Source organism: Microtus pennsylvanicus, chromosome 7, assembly GCF_037038515.1.
Source record: "Microtus pennsylvanicus isolate mMicPen1 chromosome 7, mMicPen1.hap1, whole genome shotgun sequence".
NCBI classification, from domain to species: Eukaryota; Metazoa; Chordata; class Mammalia; order Rodentia; family Cricetidae; genus Microtus; species Microtus pennsylvanicus.
Genome location: NC_134585.1, coordinates 9,658,318 through 9,677,874, shown reverse-complemented (window position 1 = coordinate 9,677,874; position 19,557 = coordinate 9,658,318). Strand labels below are relative to the sequence as shown.

The window sequence follows — 19,557 nt, the reverse complement described above, 5'->3', positions numbered from 1 at the left end:
TGAAGTTAGACTTCACACCCTTAAACAGCCATTTTAGGATACAAGAATCGAGAAAGACACGAAAAAATATGTAGAAACAATAAAAATTAGAATGCTGTACACACACACACATACCAACAAACAACAACAACAAAACCCAAAAAACCTGGTGGGGCAATTTTTTTTTAAAAAAAATCATTGAAAGGGGAAATATGTGGTTACAAACATTTTATTAACAGACAGTGGTCACAGATGAACAACCCACTGTGCATACAGAATTAGGAAAAAGAAAAAAAGGAAAAACCAAAACAACAACAACAAACCTATACCAGAGCAAACAGAAGGGGAAAAATAAGGGAGAACAAAACAAAGCAAAGAACAGGAACACATCTGAGGGAAATCAATGGAACCAAAGCCAGTTATTTGGAAAGATCAACAAAACCCATGGACCTTGTGAAGCAGACCCAGAAAAGAAAGTGACTCGTGGCGAAGGTCAGGAGAGTGAGGCCATCACTAACTGTGGGTGGAACAGGCTGTGAGAGACCATGGCAAAACCAAAACGAAGGGGGCAAATTCCTAGTCATACAAAAGCTACCAGACTGAGCCATGAGGAAACTCGATGTTTGGACAGACCCACAGCTAGGCAGGAGACTGGAAGAATAATTTTTAAAAATCGCCAACAAAAGCCCTGCCTGGGCCCAAGGGTGTTGCTTTTGAGAAGTCTGTAAAACATTCAAAGAAATAACATCAATTCTTCTAAACTTATCCCAAAATACTGATGAGAGAAAACTTTCTATCTCATTCTAAGAGATGGGTATTACTCCAATTCCATGGCCAGGTAAAGATGCTAAGAACAAGAAAAAAATCTACAGGCCAGTAATCCCAATGAAGAGTGTCTCAAAAATTCTCAACAAAATTACCAGCATGTTTTTCGGTATGTTGAAAGACCCGTGCATGCCGGTTAAGTGCGTGTATTCCTGGGATGCAGGGGTAGTCTGCACATAAAATCCATCAGTTCAATCATGCTGCATGCGGATGCAGGACAAGCACTGGGCAAGCTGCAGCACCGTTCCCCGACAAAAACACTAGAGACCGCCGCATCAGATGAGCCACATGTGAAAAGCCCACAACAAGCATCATGTGTAGGCTGGGTGATGTAGCTAAGTTGGTAGAGCACTTGCCTAGAATGCATGGGGCCTTGGGTTCAATTCCCAGGTGGACATGGTAGTACATCCCTAAAATTGCAGAATTACTCAGGTGAGCACTGGAGAACAGGAACTCAAAGTCATCCTTGGCTACGTGGTAAATTTGAGGCCAGCCTGAGCTACATGAGTCCCAGACTCAAAAAGATAGAAACCTTGTCTATAGGAAGCAGGAGCAAGGCAAGCTATCCTCTTAGCCATTGTTCAAGCTTTGTGCATGGTGTGATGTGTGTGTGTGTGTCTGGTGCGTGTGTGTGTGAGAAAGAGGGAGAAGAGGAGGAGGAGAAAGAGGAAGCGGAGGAGGAGGAGGAACAGCAAAGGCGGGGCAGGTTGGAAAGGAAGAAGTTGTCAGTAAAACCTTGAATATCAAGCACCCAAAGACTCTACAAGCTTCTCAAGACTATAAGCAGTCTGTGCAGAAATGAAACCACTCTAAAGAGACCCTTGTATTTCTCAATATATCAGAGTGTTGAAACAAAGGGTCCCAAAGAAATGGGAATTTTCCTCCAGGAATTCCACACCGGGAGAAGGAAAGGCACCTGCCAAAGGGGGAATTTGTCTCCTGGAAAGAGATTTTACAAGGTCCTCACATCTTGTCAGACCACCTTCCAGGATGAGATAGAAGCCCAGCATCCATCCCAGAGGGACCAGTGATTGGAAGGACCACATCTTGACTGGGGCTGCTTAGATGTGTACTTCCTTGGCTCTCGGTTAAACTTTGATCTCGCATCAGAACCTGAAGACGGACTTATGAGGTCTGCTGGATCTCCTCCTCCTCCTTCTTCCCAATGTGGCCGCTGAATAAATCTCCCTTTTATGCTTTCCATTTTTAATTTGGCTCTTTTAATTGCTTTTTGAGGATGGGTGACCAGACTTGAATTGGGGCACAGGCTGTCACTTCCAACTTTGATAACAGAACAAAGGGACGAGTAGGACACCCCTGCTAACAGAGAAATCACTGTGTTCATCCACAGCAACAAGCCGTCTGAAAATTCCACAACATAGTAACACCAAACAGAATAAAATGCTTAGGACCTGACTTAGCCAAGAAGGGGAAAGTCTTGTGCAGTGAAAACCACAAAAGATTGCAGGAAGACATTAAAGGCAGATAAATGAAACACCGCCCCCGCTCACGGTTCTGCTGAAGCAAACCAAGACTAAGCAACTCATACATAACAGAAACAAATTTCTCACGACAATGGGCACCAGGCCAAGGCATTTTAAGACCTAGCCTGTGTTTCCAAGATGGCTCCACCTCACTGTGTCCTCAGGAGGGGACAAAAGGCTGTGTCGTTGCACACACAAAGTAAAGAACAGAGGGTAGGTAGTACACACACACACTCTCCTTTCACAGGGGTGTTAAGCTCATTTAGGAGCCCAGAGCCCACAGTCACCTCTCCATGGCCACACCCCTCAGCAGCATCAGATTCTGGAGAGACATATTCAAACTACAGTCTGTGTAAAAGCCATCTGAGGTGACCTATATATTCTAAGCAATCCTTATCAAAATCCCAGTGATAGTTTTGGTTTTTGGCACCATTGGGGACTGAACCCAGGATGTTGCCCAGGTGGGGAAATGCTCTACCACAAAACTCAGGCTTCCCAATGATAGCTTTTACAAAACATGAAAAACCCATCTTGAAACTCAAAACTGAAAAACCCAAATCTCAAGGATAGAGGAGGGGGGCTCGCTTGTTCATCCCGCCCGCCTGGCTAGCTTAGGCCTGAAATAATTACACAGAAACTGTCTAAATTAAATCATTGTTTGGCCATAAACTCTAGCTTCTTATTGGCTAACTCTTACATCTTAATTTAACCCATCTCCATTAATCTGTGCATCACCATGAGGTCATGGCCTACCAGCAAAGTTTCAGCATGTCTATCTCTGGTGGCGGCCCCATGGCATCCCTCTGACTCTGCCTTCTTCCTCCTAAGTTCTGCCCTGCTATAGGTCCAAAGCAGTTTATTTATTCATTAACCAATAAAAGCAACACATATACAGAAGGACCTCCCACACCAACGCACTCTTGACAAGAGTAAAGTTGGTGGACTCACAATCTCTGGTTTTAAAACTTCCTCCAAACTGCAGTCACCAACACTGTCTCTCCTGCATAAGACAGATATGTGAACCCAGTGTAGTGTTGTATAATCGTAATATCCTGTAACCATCACCAGAAAGACCAAGCAGGGTCTCCTAAGCTATACTAGACTCTTTCTCAAGAAAAAAGACAGACAAACCCACAGCCCAATGAGATAGTATCAGCACCCAGAAATCACAAATACGACCAGATGATTATTTGCTCCAAAGCTATAGGCTTTAATGTTGGCAGGTCCTCCTCACACTATGACAGTAAGCAAACATTCACACACACACACACACACACACACGCACACGCACACGCACATGCACACACACATGTACACAACACACAGTTGGTTTTCAAATGGATGAAAAGCTATTCTCAATCCCAAAGCCCATACCTTTTCTACCATCAGGGCTGCACCCACCTTGCCATTGCCCACAGCATCCTGGCTGAATAGCATCTTCACTGTGTAGCATCCTGGCTGTGTACCATCCTGGCTGTATAGCATCCTCACTGTACAGCATCCTGGCTGTATACCATCCTGTCTGTATGGCTTACACATGCTGCAGCTCACACACAGCAGCCTGGAGCCTCCAGACTGGATAAAAAGGAAAAGGCAACTTGAGCTCTCTGCTTCCCTGATGGTGGTGCAACTCCTGCTGCCTCTCCCTCCTGTTGCTACACCTCCCCTGCCAGGTGAACTGCACCCTCAAACCGTGAGCCTAAATAGACTCTTCCTCCCCTGAGGTGCTTCTGACAGGTGTATTGCCCTCGCAACGTGAGTGGTAACTAGTGTAACATTTGATACCCAGCATGCAGGAGAGCATTTCAGACTTGACAACAGAGGAAGCCGAGTCAAAACAGAGCCAAGGACTAGAACACACATTCTCCCCAAAGGCAGATACATGGATAGCAGGGCTTGGGAGGGTTTAGTGTTTAAGAGAGATGGAGTTCCAGTTTGGGGATACGGGCTCTCTGGAGAGGGGTGGCTGGTGGTGATAGCACTCTCCTCTATATGGAGCAATGGTGGTGCCGTGTGCTTTATGATGAGTACATTTTATCATCATAAAAAGATGTGAAAGGGGGCTGGAGAGATGGCTCAGTGGTTAAGAGCATTGCCTGCTCTTCCAAAGGTCCTGAGTTCAATTCCCAGCAACCACATGGTGGCTCACAACCATCCGTAATGGGGTCTGGTGCCCTCTTCTGGCCTGCAGGCACACACAGACAGACCACTCTATACATAATAAATAAATAAATAAAATATTTAAAAAAAAAAAAAGATGTGAAAGCAGTGACTTCCCCGAGGCAGGAGGATAGACGGATTATCTGCCAATGGAAAGGATGGTATCAAGGAGCCAGTCTTTGGGCTCACTTGGAAACTCTGCTGGCTCCTAAGGTGAGGCAGAGGCCGCACTCCCATTCCTCCTCAAGTATCTTTTGCCAAGGGTGGCCAAGGCCAGAATCACGACACACACCGTCCCCACCTGCCTGAGCTGTTGCAGTGGGACCAGGCCCTCTGGGCTGGATCCCATCTCAGCTGTCCCCATCGGGAAGCAAGCATTGTGGTCTGAATGAAAAATGTCCCCCAAAGGCTCCTGTGTTAAGGCATGGCCCCCACATGGTGCTGCTTCGGGGAGGTGACTAGGTCATGAAGGGAGTCACTTCTTGTGGTTGGTTAATCCAGGAATGGGCAGTTAAAGATAGAGCCCGGAAGAAAGGTTTGTGGCGGTCTGTCTCTGAAGGCCACTCTGTCCCTGGTCCCTTGCTTTTACTGTTCCTAGATAGAGTGAGCAGTTTTGTTTTGCCATGCCCTTGATTGGGCCTCACCACAGACCATAAGTAATGCAGCCAGACACATACGGGCCATGAGCCAAAGCAACTCTTTCTTCCCTTAAGCTTTTAACAGGTAAACGCCACGGTGACAGAAAGCCGCCACCATAGGTGAGCCCTGTAGACAAAGACGCCAACACCTTGATGTTGACAGCAAGACTAAGAAAATGCAGGAGAAAGAGATGACCCACAGCCTGGAAGTCTGTCAGCCAAACAGCACGGGAGGAAAGGATAAATCTCCAGAGCTGGTGCAGAATTCACACAGCTCAATATAAAAGCAAGCGACTGGACTTTAAAATAGACAAAAGACCCAGGCAGACACTTCTCCAAGAAGACCCGAGAGGTCTACACTTGCTTCAGGTCACAGGTCACCAGAGCCACAGACGAAATCCACAACAGAACGCCACCACATGTCTGTTAGCAAGAAGCAACAGGTGGTGGAGAGAAAGGAGGAACCCTTTCCACTGCTGCCGGGAGTGGAATCTAGGTCAGTCACCAGGGGAGACGTGGAGATGCACGCACACGCACACACACACACACACACACACACACACACAATAGAGCCACTGTGATCTCCAGCATCCAAAGGGACTGAGGCCAGGCTGTGGAAGACACACCCATATCCCAGTTTTACTGCAGCCCTCGGTAGTCACAGCAACCATGACACAGAACCCACAGGGGTGTTCATGGCCATGAGAAAGAGAAGGTGCTGTGTTCACACACAACACTGAACATGAAGGAATCCCATCCTGTGTCAACACAGAGACACCCGGTGAGCACTGTGCTAAATGAAACAATCTGGTCACAGAACAAACACCATGTAACCTCCCAGGTGGACTCTCACCACCTAAAGACGTTGAACCTGAGTGTGGCTTTCCGGCTGGTGGAGGTGTAGAAACAGGGAGACATTAGTCCAAGGCAAAGAAGGGGCTCCAGTCTGGCAGTTGGGCAAGTTCTGCAGACCTGGTGTGCAGTGGGTGACCACAGAGGGCAGTGTATACCATGTGCAGAGACTTAGAGAGGGCTGGCGTGTGGTTCAGAGACCCTGCCTGACATGTGTGAGGCCCTAGGTTCAATCCCCAGTACCACACACACACACACACACACCTGCTCAGAGAGAGCGGATTTTAAATGTAACCCTGGAAGATGATGGATATGCCAAATAACTCGGTGGTCACTGTTTCATATCTGCATATGAAGCCCTTGCACTGCACACTTTAATCCTTGGATGTTCATCAGGTCCAGGAGGTTCTCCAGGTTCCTGCCCTTCTAATGGCTGCAGCTCACCTGGGCCCTAAGCCTGGAGAGCCCCAAGCTGCACAGGGATCTGGGAGGAAGCACCATATACACAGTATTTATCTGCAGGTTGCCAGGAGTGAGAGATAAGCATTCAGGTATTTTTCCACGGAGGGGTCTTGTCTCCTTGGATCAAAGTTAAACAGAAACCCGAGTTAACTGAAGCGTCCTAAAGACCAGCAGCCTTTCGAAGACTCACATTTGATTAAGGAGCCAGATAAAAGTCTAGGTGAGAATAGCTGGGAGCCCGTAGGGTCCTGGGTGGAAGGAGCACCCGGGGCATCTGCGAACTACCAGAGTGATGAACCCCACATAGCCCCCACAGCATACTCCCACCACTTTCCAAATGCTCCACGACCCGCCAGCATGGTCCACGAAGACCAGAGGTTCAGTCACACTGGGTGATTCTTAGTTGCACCTCGTATGTCTGCAAGCCTGTTGCAAGTGCAGGATTTGAACCCCCACCCCCAGACCTTGCTTTCTCCCAAGAGCTTTTCAGGCTCCCTGGGAAATTATACCTGTCTCTGTTGTCATTCACAGGGTAGACACGGAGGGGTGAGAATGAGGTCAAATGCCTGGTTCCATGTAGCCCCTGACTCAAGTTCTGCATCATTCCCAGACCCCACTCAGTCAAAGGGTTTCCTGGAGGTGGCAGTGGACCCAACAGTAGCCCTACTGATAGGCGGCTGGAGGTCAGTACTAGTGGAAGCAGGGGCGAGGACCCTGGCTGCTATACTCCTGCACATCCCTCATTCTCTCCCCGTATACACCCAAAGGACAAGCTGATATACCTAGGACCCTTCCCAGAGACCCAGCTGCATGCTGACCAGCAGATCTAGCCATGTGGAAGAGCTCCCGTGGGCTGACCCTAACTCCCAGCTATCACCTCACATACCAGCTGAATGCTGTCATGTTTCCGCTGATACCCTCCTGGTCTCCCTCGGGGGTCAGAGGAAAAGACGTGGGTGTGGAGCTACAAGCTTGGCTAGACAAGCGAGCACAGAGGCCCCAGGATGCTAGACAGAGCCAGGTGTGCAAGGCGAGGTGTGTAGACGCAGACAGCCAGGCCTGCTGCACCAGGCATATGTAGGTAGGTGGTTAGGTATTTTTCCATAGAAACACCTTGTCTCTTCAGATCAAAGTTAAACAGAAACTCAAGTTAACTGACGTCAGGTGTGTAAGTCCGGGCACAGGGGGGTGCTGAAGTGTGAGTACAAGGCCAAGTGTGCAAGGCCAGGGGCTTAGAGTGAGCAGAGGGTCAGGCTACACCCACTGGCCTGGGTGAGGGGAATGGGGCAGGGCCCACATTATAGTGGGAAAGCCCCACCATGGATCTGGTCAAACCCTGAGGAGGAAGTGCATGCTCCCTGGCAGGAACTCATTATTCCCAATCCCCGTGCCCCCTGGTGTAGTCAAGGACTGTCCCTGCCCCAGCACCTCCCACTCTACAAGCTCACAGCTGCCACTAAGGGGTTAGAGAAACACCGTGGGGGAGGGGCGAAATCTTCGTCCTCGTCTTTCTTTCTGGTGTCCTTTTCCATGCTGGGGTAGGAGTAATCAGCCTGCCACAGAGGCCCGGCAGGAGTGGGGCTCCTCTGGAGTGAAGGAGCCTGGGAAAGAGAGGCTGAGAGGCCAGAGGATGTCTCCCCCACCCACCTTGCCTGGAAAGGGGCCTTTGCTCAATGAGGCTTGGCACCGAGAAGTGGCCTACAGGGATGGGGGGCATGAGTGCTGATGGACCAGTCCCCAGGACCTTGCTGGGGATGCAGCCCAAAGTGTCCAGATGTTTAGCCCCTGGCTGACCAGGCAGCCGCAGTTAAAGACATCAGTGTCCCATGACGCTCCACTATAAGGACCTCACGTGCCAGCTCTGGCCCTGCACCCCATGTGGCTGAGCCCTCACCCAAAGGAGGCGTGGCCTTCCTTCCAGCACCTAACAGGACCTATGCCTTTATAGTCTCTGGCTGTCCCTGAAGCAGACACATGGCCAGGCCCTCCTAACCCTGGCTAGCAGTCCACATGATTCCCCATCATCTTGCGTGGCCCCAACAGAAGATGAGGTAGGTTGCTCTCCTGTCAAGACACATCCCCGTGGAGCTGACCGTGCAGGATGGGCTCTGCCAGCTGTGGCCAGCTGTGGGCCTCGGCCGGGAGGCGGCCCGAGCCAGTCCACGTTCAGCTATTTCAAGGGTGGAATGTGTGTGGGATTCATTGTGACACCAGCCCCACCCTCTCAGGTCCAGCTGTGGCCCCTAATGAAGCCTTGAGTGTCCCCTGGGCTTCTGCACAGCCCAGGTCCTTCCTGGAGCAAGACCACACATCCAGCTCCTCTGCCTGTAGCCTGTCACTCACCCCCTGAATGCATCTTCTCAGCCAGAGTCCTGTTCATCCTCTGGGAAGCGACCCCAGGGCTGTAGGCTCAGATTTTACCCAGCTGTGTCACAATAAGTCCCCCACACACCTGTTCCCCCACTGCAGTTCCTCGTGTGCCTCTTTCCTGGGAATGAGTACTATCTAGGGCTTGACCCTGCCCTACCTGTAGCCCCTTACTTGCTATACCAGGCTCTGAGCCAGCAACTTGTCAGGAACCATCCAAGTTCATCCTGCTGGCATCCAACAAGATGATTCCCAGCAGAGTCCCAGGGAACCCTCGTGGCTGCATGCCTACAAACTGACAGCAGACACCCCTTTGAGCCCAGCATAGCCTCCCCCTAGCTAGAGGGCAAGGCCACTTCCCCTCCCGCAGAGGACAGATGTCATGCCCTGCAGGCTGGCCAAGGCCTCCCAATGCAAACAGTAGCTGGGGAGTCAGGAGCACAGCTTGGGAGCACTATCTAGAGGCCTGGTCCCTGACCAGACACAAAAGGAAGCTACCTGGGACCCGGTCCAACTGTCCCTGCCCTGCCTTGATCCTTGGACTATCTGAAGAATGGCCCCCTCCTCTTTCCTACCCATCACATAGCATTGTATTGCAGAGCTTCAGATCTTGGCTTGGCAGAAGCACGTGGATTGTATAGGAGGCCAGGGCCTATGGTCCTCCTTGTGTGGCTAGCATTTTTCAGCCCTTTGACTAGGCTGGCTGGGGCTACAGGGAGAGCTTCAGACAGCGTGGCTCAGAGGCTAGGAACAAGGACGGAGCAGCTGGAATTCAGTAGGAGTCAAAGCTCCTCCACCACACTATGCTTGGGTTCTCCATTTCCAGCCTGTGACCGAGGCAGCACCTGGCTAACTCTGCGAGGACTGTCTCTCTGTCTCAGGTGATGACCTGTCTGTCACACTTGCTGCAGACATAGAACCTGTGGTCATAGCCACGCCCAGACCCGAGGCTCCTCCCCTTCACAGAACCCCATACTCAAGCACCTCTCTGGTGCCATCACCAGGCTCGGTGAGGCAGGGCGGGGATCCTATGTCAAGCTTTTCATCAGCCCTGGCTGAGCTCTCTTGACAAAGCCAAGAGGAAAGGGGAGGACGGTGGCCACTTGGTTACCTGCAGCTGGCCCAATGAACACACAGTACCCATCCTCCTGAGAAGGGAGCGAGGCACATTTGACAGGCAGCCTGCCCTCGTCTAGGTGCTTCCAGCATCCATCCTCCAGGACCTCACAGAACTGACGGCAAGGTGGCAGGGCAGGTGGTGGGCCTGGGCCACACGAGGGAGCCAGCAGCAGACAGAAGAACCAGGCAAGGAAGGGATGGCAGTTTGTCTGGAGGAGGTGCCCCCATGCCTGTGCAGTGGCCTCCACCTCCTCACTGTTTTTGTGGTCTAGATGATTAGGCAGCCAGAAGTGTCCAATACCTAAGTGGCTGCAGATGGTCAAAGTGGGTGGCAGAGGCAGGCATCGGCTGGTAGAGGTCAGAGAGCCAGTTCCCAGCACTGCAGAGTCATTGGAAAGCTCAGAACCTGAAGAGGTAGCCACGTGGGAAACCCAAGCACCAGGGAGCCCAGGTAAAGCTGCTATTGGAGAGAGCTGGGCTGAGGGGTCAGAGGAAGGGACAGAAAGTAAACCGTGCACGCTCAGAGAAGCCGTCACCAGGGGACCCGTCACCAGGGGAAGCAGAAGAGGTATGTGCCCGTGGATGTCAGAGTGGACATCAGAGTGTCGGTGCTGCTGGCTGGGCCTGGATGCCACAGGCAAGAGTCTGTTTCCCTCCAGATGCCGGGGCTGCCTTGGGGGCTTCTGGCTCCCCCAGGGAGGAGCCCTGATTCGTGTAGGAGAGAGAAAAGCTCTACCTGGGGGTGCTGGTGGCCCTGGGGGTCTTCTCAGTGGTGCCTGGAGGCTGTTCATGGAGGGAGGTGACTGGGTGGGCACAGCCAGGGTGCCGGCCTTGGTTGTCTGATCATCTGGAGAACTTGGAACGCCTCCGCTTTGCCAGATAGTGGTCTCACCCTCCTGGGGGGTGCTGGAGAACTCGGTAGGAGTGAGGAGGACCGTGGGGATCGTGGAAGCCGAGGTTTCTGTCCCAGCAGAGTTCTCAGTAGCCTTGTTCTCATCCCACAGCCGAACGAAGCTCCGGATGCCCTGGGCCACATTCAGAATCTTGGCTCCAACGCCGGCAACATTCTCCTCCTTCGTGTCTGGGCTCGCGGCAGAGGCCGTCGGGGGAATGGGGAGGGCAGGAGCTGTAGGGGTCCCATTCTGGCCAGCTTCCCGATCCTCCAGGGGTAGCCTGGGGTCGGCAGGAGTCGTCTGCTGATCTGTAAGGCCATCCTGGGGGACCACGTGCGTGGTGGGGCTCCCTGTGGACTGCACAGGTGAACTGATCTGGGGCTTGGAGACTGGATCGTCGGTCTTGGTGGGCCACAGCCACACCAGAGGCCTGAGGGAATTCAAGGGATTCAGGGGATTGTTGTCAGGCCTGGCAGGCTCAGGGCAGCAGGAGAGCAGCAACAGCAGCAGCCAGAGGCGTCTGCTGGGGTCGGGAGCCATCAGAGCAGTGCAAGCCTCTGAGCTGGGGCGGCTCCTGTGGTCCTGGAGGTGGGGCCTGCCAGGTCCCCACCCTCCCCCACACACGCTTCCCAGTCTCACTCCTCTGCCACTTCCCTCTGGCAGAAGGGAAGGAACCCAGCCTGAGAATCAAGGTGACCCACCAACTGGTACCTTCAGATTCCATTTAACTCCTTCCTTTCTGCACCTCCAGGAGCAGCCACAGAGCTGAAAGGCAGTCAAGGGATACCCGGTGGAACTCCAGTTTATACCACTTAGAGCGGCTGAGTTTTCTGCCGAGAGTGTGTGGGGGTGTGGGGGGCCTGGCCAGGGTCCTTGGGGACACAGAGGCGGCGCCCCAGCTCCTACTGCCTGCATTGGAGAACACCCGGAAGTCTTGGCGGCTGGCCACCATTCTGTGATGAAATGGAGTTGGAAGAATGCTCAGCTTGCTGTTACAGCTGTTGCTTCAGAGACAGGGTGGGTGTCTGTTCCTTCCCTCACCCCCTCCTTACCCCCAGCCCCCCAGTTAACCTGCTCAAACCCTAAATCCATCAATTTAGCCATCAATTCCTGTTCCTTGGATGCCAAGAGTCCCCACTGGGGCCTTGATGGGCATATTACTTCTTTCTCTAGTCTTAAATTCTCTCACTTGACCTGCCCTGTTTTCATTGGTGTCTCTAGGTCCTTGCAAGTGTTTCAAAACTAACTCTTCTCTTGGGATTTTCTTCCAATTGACCGACTGGAGCAGCAGTTAAGGCTCAAGAAGGTAAAGGAAAATGTATGGGGTTCATCCAAGGGATATGCTGTCAATGTCTCCTGTCCTACGGAGTCCAGCTCTGTGTAGAGGGCATGGCATCACTTAGTGGCCTGTGGGGACATTCTAATCACCCAAGTCCTTCAAAGTGAGGCTGAGGAGAGAGTCCTGCCCACAGCCTCAGTGGAGTCCAGGAGCTAAAACAGAGCTAGGGGCCAAGTTCTTGTGCCTTGGGGCGCCACCATTACCAGGCATCCCCTCAGGCTATGTTCGGGGAGAGACGGAGTCAGGACACTGAGGTTGCTCCAGCGTAGCTCAGGTGCACACTTCTCCAGGTCGGTCCGCAGCTCTGTGCTTTGTGTGCTGAATAAACCAGGAGCTGGAGGTGGCTTGTCAATCCCGCAGTTTGCTCTGATCCCATGAGAAGTGGGACGGGACCAGGACCACTCACAGCGGCAGTGCTCCTTGCTCAGTGCTCCTTGCTCTACTGCATTCACCCATCTTGGGTGCAGCTGGGGTACGTTTCGCCCATTTCAGTCGTGATGGGAGCAAGGCAGAGAGCTGTGCCCTGCGGGGTCCTGGAAGCAGGACCATGGAATGTGGAGGCTTGCAGGGCATTCTGTCTCCTTGGCTTCATTTCTGTGGATGTTGGGTCTGATGGGATGGGCTTGGCCTCTCTAGGATGTCGTAGGTACCCCATATCTATCTGAACCCTTCCAACCAGAGTAGCACCTAGGACCCCCAACCCAGGAAAAGTCTACATTTATGCGAGAATATTTCTCCTTCCCAGCTCTGCGCCAAGTCCAAGCCAGTATGGATCCCAGCTATCCTGGGACAGCAGGGACAGCTGCTCAGGCTTCCTCCAGGCTCTCAGTGTCCTGGCAGGATGCTAAATGAGTGACTCCAAGGGAGGGCATGGTGCCTGGAGCCTGTGCCCTAAGTGACGGTGGAGGAGGGCGTGGTGCCTGGAGCCTGTGCCCTAAGGGAGGGTGGAGGGCAGTCTCAGGAACAGGAGGAGCCTGGAGGCAGGAAGTAGCCCTTAGGGAAGTCCCCTCAGTAGATGGGAAGGAACTGGACCAAAAGGAACAGGTTAGCTACAGAAAAGGAGGGGCAGGAACTCAGTCCTGGTAGATACCTGAGAATGAGAGGCCAAAACATCACCATAAAAACAGGTGCCCAACAGCCAGCAGGCAGGAAGGTGGCGAGGATCACCCTGAGATGAACACTGGAAAGTAGCCGGTGCCAAGCATGGCCACCCTTAGTCCCATTCAGAAGGGCTCACCAGAGGGGACAGAGCTCAGCCACTTTCTCCCCAGCACTGGCTTCACCTCATTCATCCTTTCCCTGCCCTCGGCCTGGGGTTTCCAACAATAATTCAAAGTGGGACCAGACCCCACTCCAGCGCTGCTTCCAGCTGTCACTCGAGAGATTCTGTGGCTTCCTTCCTCAGTTTCCCCAGTAACGAAAGAATCTAGATGGACAGAAATGTCTTCCCATCCGTTCTCCACGAAGCTAGCAATCCTAGAGAAGGGAGTACAAGCATGGCCTCAGCAAAATCCCCACACCAGCCAGACACATGCCGAGTGCCCTGTAAGAGCCCATTCAGCGGAGTGAAGAAATAGAGACACAGAGGCCATGGGCCTGGCTCTAGAGCCCAGAACTTTAAGAGTGAAGAAATGGCACCTGGCAGCCTGGACATGAACAAAACCACACACATCCACTCTCGTGTCATGACATGCCATAGCTTGACCACAGGGTCTACACTATGTGGCTTCTCTAGCCTCAGCCAGCGGGCCCTTCCTGGCCCTACTGTCTTTACGCTGTCTCCAGTTACTGCCACCCTCCCCCAAGGTTGAGTGCAGTGGCAATGGTGCCCTGTGATGAAACAGCCCCAAGGCATGGCCCCAACTGTCCTCACATCAAGTGTGGGGAGTCATCAATCAATGGCTGTCTAAAGGGCAGGGCTGTGTTGTTTGGATCAGAATCCAGCTGCAAACAGCTGGAGACCAAGTCCCTCTCTAACAGTCAGGCAGTCATGTGCACACATCTGCGCCCCTGCGTTCTACGTCTCCAAGTTAATCCCCCACGACGCTCACATCTGTTGTAGACGTGCCCAGTGAACAGTCTGCTTGAAAATTCCCTAATGTGATTTCATGCCTCCGAGTGTCGCTGGAAAATCCCAGGACAGAGTCCAGAACCCTTGCCCTGCATGTGCGGGGACAGGGGACTCAGCCCCACGGCAGGGAAGCCATGTCCTCGTCCCCTGTCTCACTCAAATGGTTATTCCTCGAACCTCTTGCCTGGCAGGCTGGCTGTGCACCCAGGGACTCAGCAAGAAATTCCCGGGCGAAGCCAGGAGCCAGGGGTGGAAGCAATGAAATGGCAGCAGCTCCTATTTCAAAGGGCGTGTGTAGGAGGACAGAGGCCCTCTGGCCCTGAGTGGCCACTGTGCCCAGCCCTCACTCATGCTTAGCATTCCCTGACCTTGCTGCTCATTTGAGAAACAAAATATTCAGCAATCCCCTCACGAGCACCATGGATGGATCCATAGCTCAGGCCCACGCTTTGGCTTCCATCAGGACTCTTGTGCAATGCATACATATGCACATGTGCACACACTCACGGACACACATTCCCACACAGGTGTACTTACACACACATGTACATGCCTATTCAATACACTCAAACACACATGCTCATGCTCACACAGTCACACATACACAAATGCTCATAAAAACGCATGTGTATTCAGGGAGCCAAGGTCCGAGCCTACCAGAGGCTGTCTCTGTCACACCCAGCCCCACCCAGTCCTTTGTAAAGGGTCCCATCTGGTATCACTCTGTGTGCCCACAGGAGACCAGGTCAGGGTTTCAAATGCCATATCACCCTTTTGGGAGAGAGGACAGAAACTGAGGAGCTGGGAGCAGCACCAACCTACTTCCCTGCCACTGCCTGGTCAAGGGAGACCTCAGGCCCTTTGGAAAGGGACCGCATAGTGTCATGTAGGATGCAGGATCTGTGAGAGGCATGGAGGATGCCTGGCCCAGATGATAGCAGCCACAAGGCCAGGGAGAGAACCCACGCTAAAGAGAAAGAGATCCCTACACCCAAAGGAAAGGTAGAGGGGGCACTGTCTAAGGTTAAGAACCTGGTGAGGAGGAGAGAGGCCTAGGCTGGAGTCCCTGCCCATCTGACTCAGGTTCATTCCCTGGCAGGTGCAGGTTGAGGGCTGAACATGGGGGCTGGGGAGGGGGGCTGTGACCCTAGAGCAAACATCTGAGTTCTTGAGGAACTAACTCATCACAAGCTCAGTCACACTGCCCCCCCCAGGCAGCCACTGAGAGTACTGCCCATCAGCCCCCACTCCAGCTCCTAGAGAACAGGAAGAATTGATCAGAAACCTGGGGATCAACACACAGTGTCCCCCAGGAAAGCAAAGCCTCAGAAGCAGGCCTCCCGCACAGTCCAGATTCCCAACCCTCGGCCTGCAGCTCCCTTTCTTCTTTCCGGAAGCTGTGAGAACAACTTTCCTAGAAGCCCACGTCCACTGGCAACCCGTGACTTAAGGAAAAGCCTGAGGCCTTCTTGGACCACGCCTGAGTCTGCCCTTGGGCTGGCTTTCCTGCTGTGGCCCGTCACCTTGTGAGGAAACGCGTCACTTCTATCCCTAGGCACCCGTGCCTGACTTGTTTGACATAGCCCAGGTAGTCTGTCAAGTCTAACCATCCCGGAAGCCATAGCTGAGGCTCCTCTTCGCAGAGCTACTATAGTGTGGAACCTGGAAAACAAGCCATTCCACAGGACCACACGTGTGCTGACCTCTAGAGAGCCGTGTTCTGTCCAGCTCGCTTATGAGGCAACCGAGCAGCCAACATAGCGCGGAGGACTTCCTGAGACAGAGGGCCTATGTGGCCTCCAGGGCTGGTGCAAGCTTCCCTACAACAGCCGACAGTCAATGCTAGTCCTCTCTTGGCCCTCGGCGACTATAGTCACATGTGACTCCTCCTGCCAACAGGGCTCAAGAGTTGGTCAAAGGGGACAGTAACAAAACTCTGGGGAACAGTCACCTCTAGCGAACCTAGAAGCACTTGGGAGGACAAATGAGTTTATCTCAATTTCAGAATCAAGGTACCAAGATAGGAGCGGTCCCTCACCCTTGCCTGCCAAGGTCCTTGGGTGTGCCACAGCAAGTTCTTGCCATGCAAGAAGCCACTCCCTCTGCACCATCAGTGCCAGCTCTGGAATGACAGGGACTCGAGGGTTCTTGGGAACTCGAGAGCTACCAAATCGGGAACGTAAAGGCACCATTTCAGCTGTGTTTCAATCCGGCAAATTCCCCCGCCAATGCCAGGAGCCCAGACCGTCCCTGCTACTCTGCTACTTCCTACTTGCAAACCCCCCTGGTCCTCCTGTGTGCCATGGTGCATTCCTATAGCTCAGCTAAACACAACCCCTACACTCCCAGCAAACACCAAATCTTCACTAGGACAGGGTCACTTTGCCTTGGGGGCCACACCCTCCTCCCATCACCATGGGGACAAGGGGGGACAAGCACCCATCTGAAAGGAGTCATTAGCTCTGTGTGCATCATTCCTCCCAGCACTCAGTCCCTTCCAGAAGGTTCCACCCTCTCACTGCAGCAGCAAGACGCACCCCTGCCCCAAGCAAGGGTTTGTTCTGTCTTGTTGGCCCGTCTGGTCTGGTTTGGATTCCTGAATAATGCAGTCTTTTATTTTCATTAAAAACTCCAAGACACCCACATTTGAGCAGGAACTGGCTCTTAGCAGAGTGAGCCGTTAAGACAGAAGAGGCTGTGAGCCTCAGGGTGGCTCTGGGAGACAGCTGGGAGTTCAAGGGTCAGAAGCATGACCATTACTGCCAGGTGGGTCATATCTTGCGCCGAAGCCACCCTAAGACTTAGCCCATAGTAATCTCTGGAGTCCATACATCTCCACGGGCCTCTCAGGGCTAGCCATTGCCTGTCCCAAAGCTGAATAGGAAAGAACAGTGGTGGAGGAGCCAGGAAGCCGCCACTGCCTGCATTCCTTGTGGCTCTCCCCCATGTCCACCAGCCTGTGTGAACTAGACCACTCTGGTAAGATTCAGGTCTTCTGTGGACTCCTTCCTTCGGAAACAGAGGCCACATGGGGGCCTGAGAAGGTCAGTCAGCACTGGAACAGTGTCCTGGTCCCACTCACTGACTCAGTCAGACCTGGCAAGTGTCCCCAAGCCTCTGAGGGGACACTGTCATTCCATCAGGAGACAATCCATCTCCACTCTCCTCTGTGCCAGAAACAACCCCACCATCTGAGCACAGCCATAAACTCTCTCCCGGTCACTGCACTCATGGCAAAGTTTTCCAACACAAGGATAAAGCATGGACGCTCTGGTGATGCCCCTTTAAGGCTCCTCCACTCGGAAAGGGCTCACAGACAAGCTGCAGAAGCTCCACGGGCTTCACAGACAGGCTCCACACCAGTCAGGCAGTGCCTTTTCTGGTCCCTGACTGGCCGTTAGAGTCCCCTGGAACTTTGCCAGAGAGTAAGAAGAGGTGGCTAGCTGGATGGTGGTGGTGGGTGCACTCCGGTGGCAGAAGCTGGAGGATCTCTGTGAGTTCAAGGCCAGCCTGGTCTATAGCCCAAGTTCCAGGACAGCCAAGACTATACAGAGAAACCCTGTCTCAGGAAAGAAGGAAGAAGAAGGGAGAGAGAAAAGGAAGAAGGGAGGAGGGGAGAGGAAAGAGGAGGAGGGGGAGGAGAAGGGGAAGGAGAAAAAGAGGAGGAGGAGGAGGCAGTGGCAGCAGCGGTGTGGTGGGGGTGGCAGCTAGACAATGAGAGGCCAGGTGACCAGGGCTGCACAACAAGGCTCCAGGCTCTTCCCTCCCTGGTAGCTCAGTCACCTGAGAAGCCTGCACAGCACCCACACACACACATATACCCCCACACCAAACACACAACCCAACATCCAAGGCAAAAGAGGACACGTTGCAACATCCCATGTAATTTTTAACCACCGGCCTAGAACCCTCCTTCTGTCTCCACTCAGTCCTGTAACCCTTCCCCTACCAGGCAAGAGGCCAAGTCAACCCCCACCCCACCCCACCCCCATCATCATCACCCAGGCCCTGGTAGAGCACAGGAGACTGCAGGTGGAAAGGAGAATCTCCCAGTCCTCAATCCAGATTCTTTACTAGTGACATACCAGTGATACACTTTTGGCTCCAGATTAAAGGCCAAGCAGTGCCCAGTGCCACCCACAGGCTGAGGGTGTCTAGGAACACACAGGAAAGCTGTGTCCAATGGGGTCTCCACTGAGCCTTCTTGAGGCAGGCAGCCAGGGTAATCAGGAAGATGGACAGAAGCAAAAAGGGTTGGAGAGGGGTGGAAGGGGACACACGACACGACCAGGCTTCCAGGGCTGTTCAGCCCTTTAGGTAGTCCTTTCCCCTGATCAACCATCACAAAGACACATGGCCATCTGTCCAGAGATCTCAGCAGAAGCCGTTGAGATCATCACACTCCCCCAGATACATGGGTATCCAAAGATGCCTGTGTCTACCAAGTCAGGTTAAGGAGGAGGCTCCCAGTCATTGTCACAACACATGCCACCATGCAGCCATTCTAGGAGGCCAAAACCAGATGAATTGGTGGTTCAGAGCACACAATGCTCTTATAGAGGACCCAAGTTCATTTTACAGTACCCTCATCGGGCAGCTCAGGACTGCCTGTAACTCCCATTCCAGTGAGTCTGACGCCCTCTTCTGGCCTCCACAGGCACTGCACACACACAATTTTTAAAATAATAAAATATTTTAAAAGGAACATATTTAAAGCATCTATAGCACATATTGGGATGATGGGGTAATGGGAACATCTGAATATGTCCTCTTCGTTGCATGGCAGACAGGCGTCACAAGCTTCTCAGGAGAGAGAATGTTCAGAGGACCCAAGCAAGAGTGCTAGGGTGCAGCTTATCACAGGAAAAGGCCTACAAGTGGACATGCAAGGACGTGAGCCCATATGTGGACTCCCACGGCTGTGCGGAGACACAGACACAGGCATGGATGTGCATACATTGGATTGTATGTAAGTGGCAGTATCCAGAGACACAAGTGGCTCTCTGTGCATGAACTACAAGTAAATGACAGTGTGCAGAGAGATACATATGGCTCTGTGTGCCTGGGTTCCATTTAAACAGAAACGCACAGAGAGACATGTGTGGTTCTGTGTATGTGGATTGCATGTGTACATGTCTGGGTATGTTCATGAATATATATGTATGTGTTGTGGTCAGAAAGAAAATGACCCCCAAAGGGAGTGGCACTATTAGGAGGTGTGGTGTAGTAATTATGGGTGGCGGGGCTGTGTCCCCGCCACCCGGCTGCCTGCCCGGCTAGCTTATGCCCCGAAATAATTACACGGACACTGTATTCTTTTAATCACTGCTTGGCCCTTAGCTCTAGCCCTTACTGGCTAATTCTGATA

The 19,557-nt window shown here is 52.6% G+C and overlaps 1 protein-coding gene across 5 annotated transcripts in view; it reads right to left on the bottom strand.

Moving 5' to 3' along the window:
- Positions 1–19,557, bottom strand: part of Col18a1 (collagen type XVIII alpha 1 chain) — a 108,720-nt gene that overhangs the window by 46,895 nt on the left and 42,268 nt on the right. For 2 of the 5 annotated variants that reach the window (XM_075979863.1, XM_075979864.1), the window contains exon 1: positions 10,623–11,439. The exons of 1 other annotated variant lie outside the window; for it this stretch is intronic. In XM_075979863.1, the coding sequence (XP_075835978.1) occupies positions 10,623–11,319 (697 nt within the window). In that variant the 5' untranslated portion in view covers positions 11,320–11,439. Of the gene's footprint in view, positions 1–9,878; positions 11,454–19,557 lie in introns of those variants that run through there. 2 more of the 5 variants (XM_075979862.1, XM_075979861.1) reach the window with 2 other exon arrangements.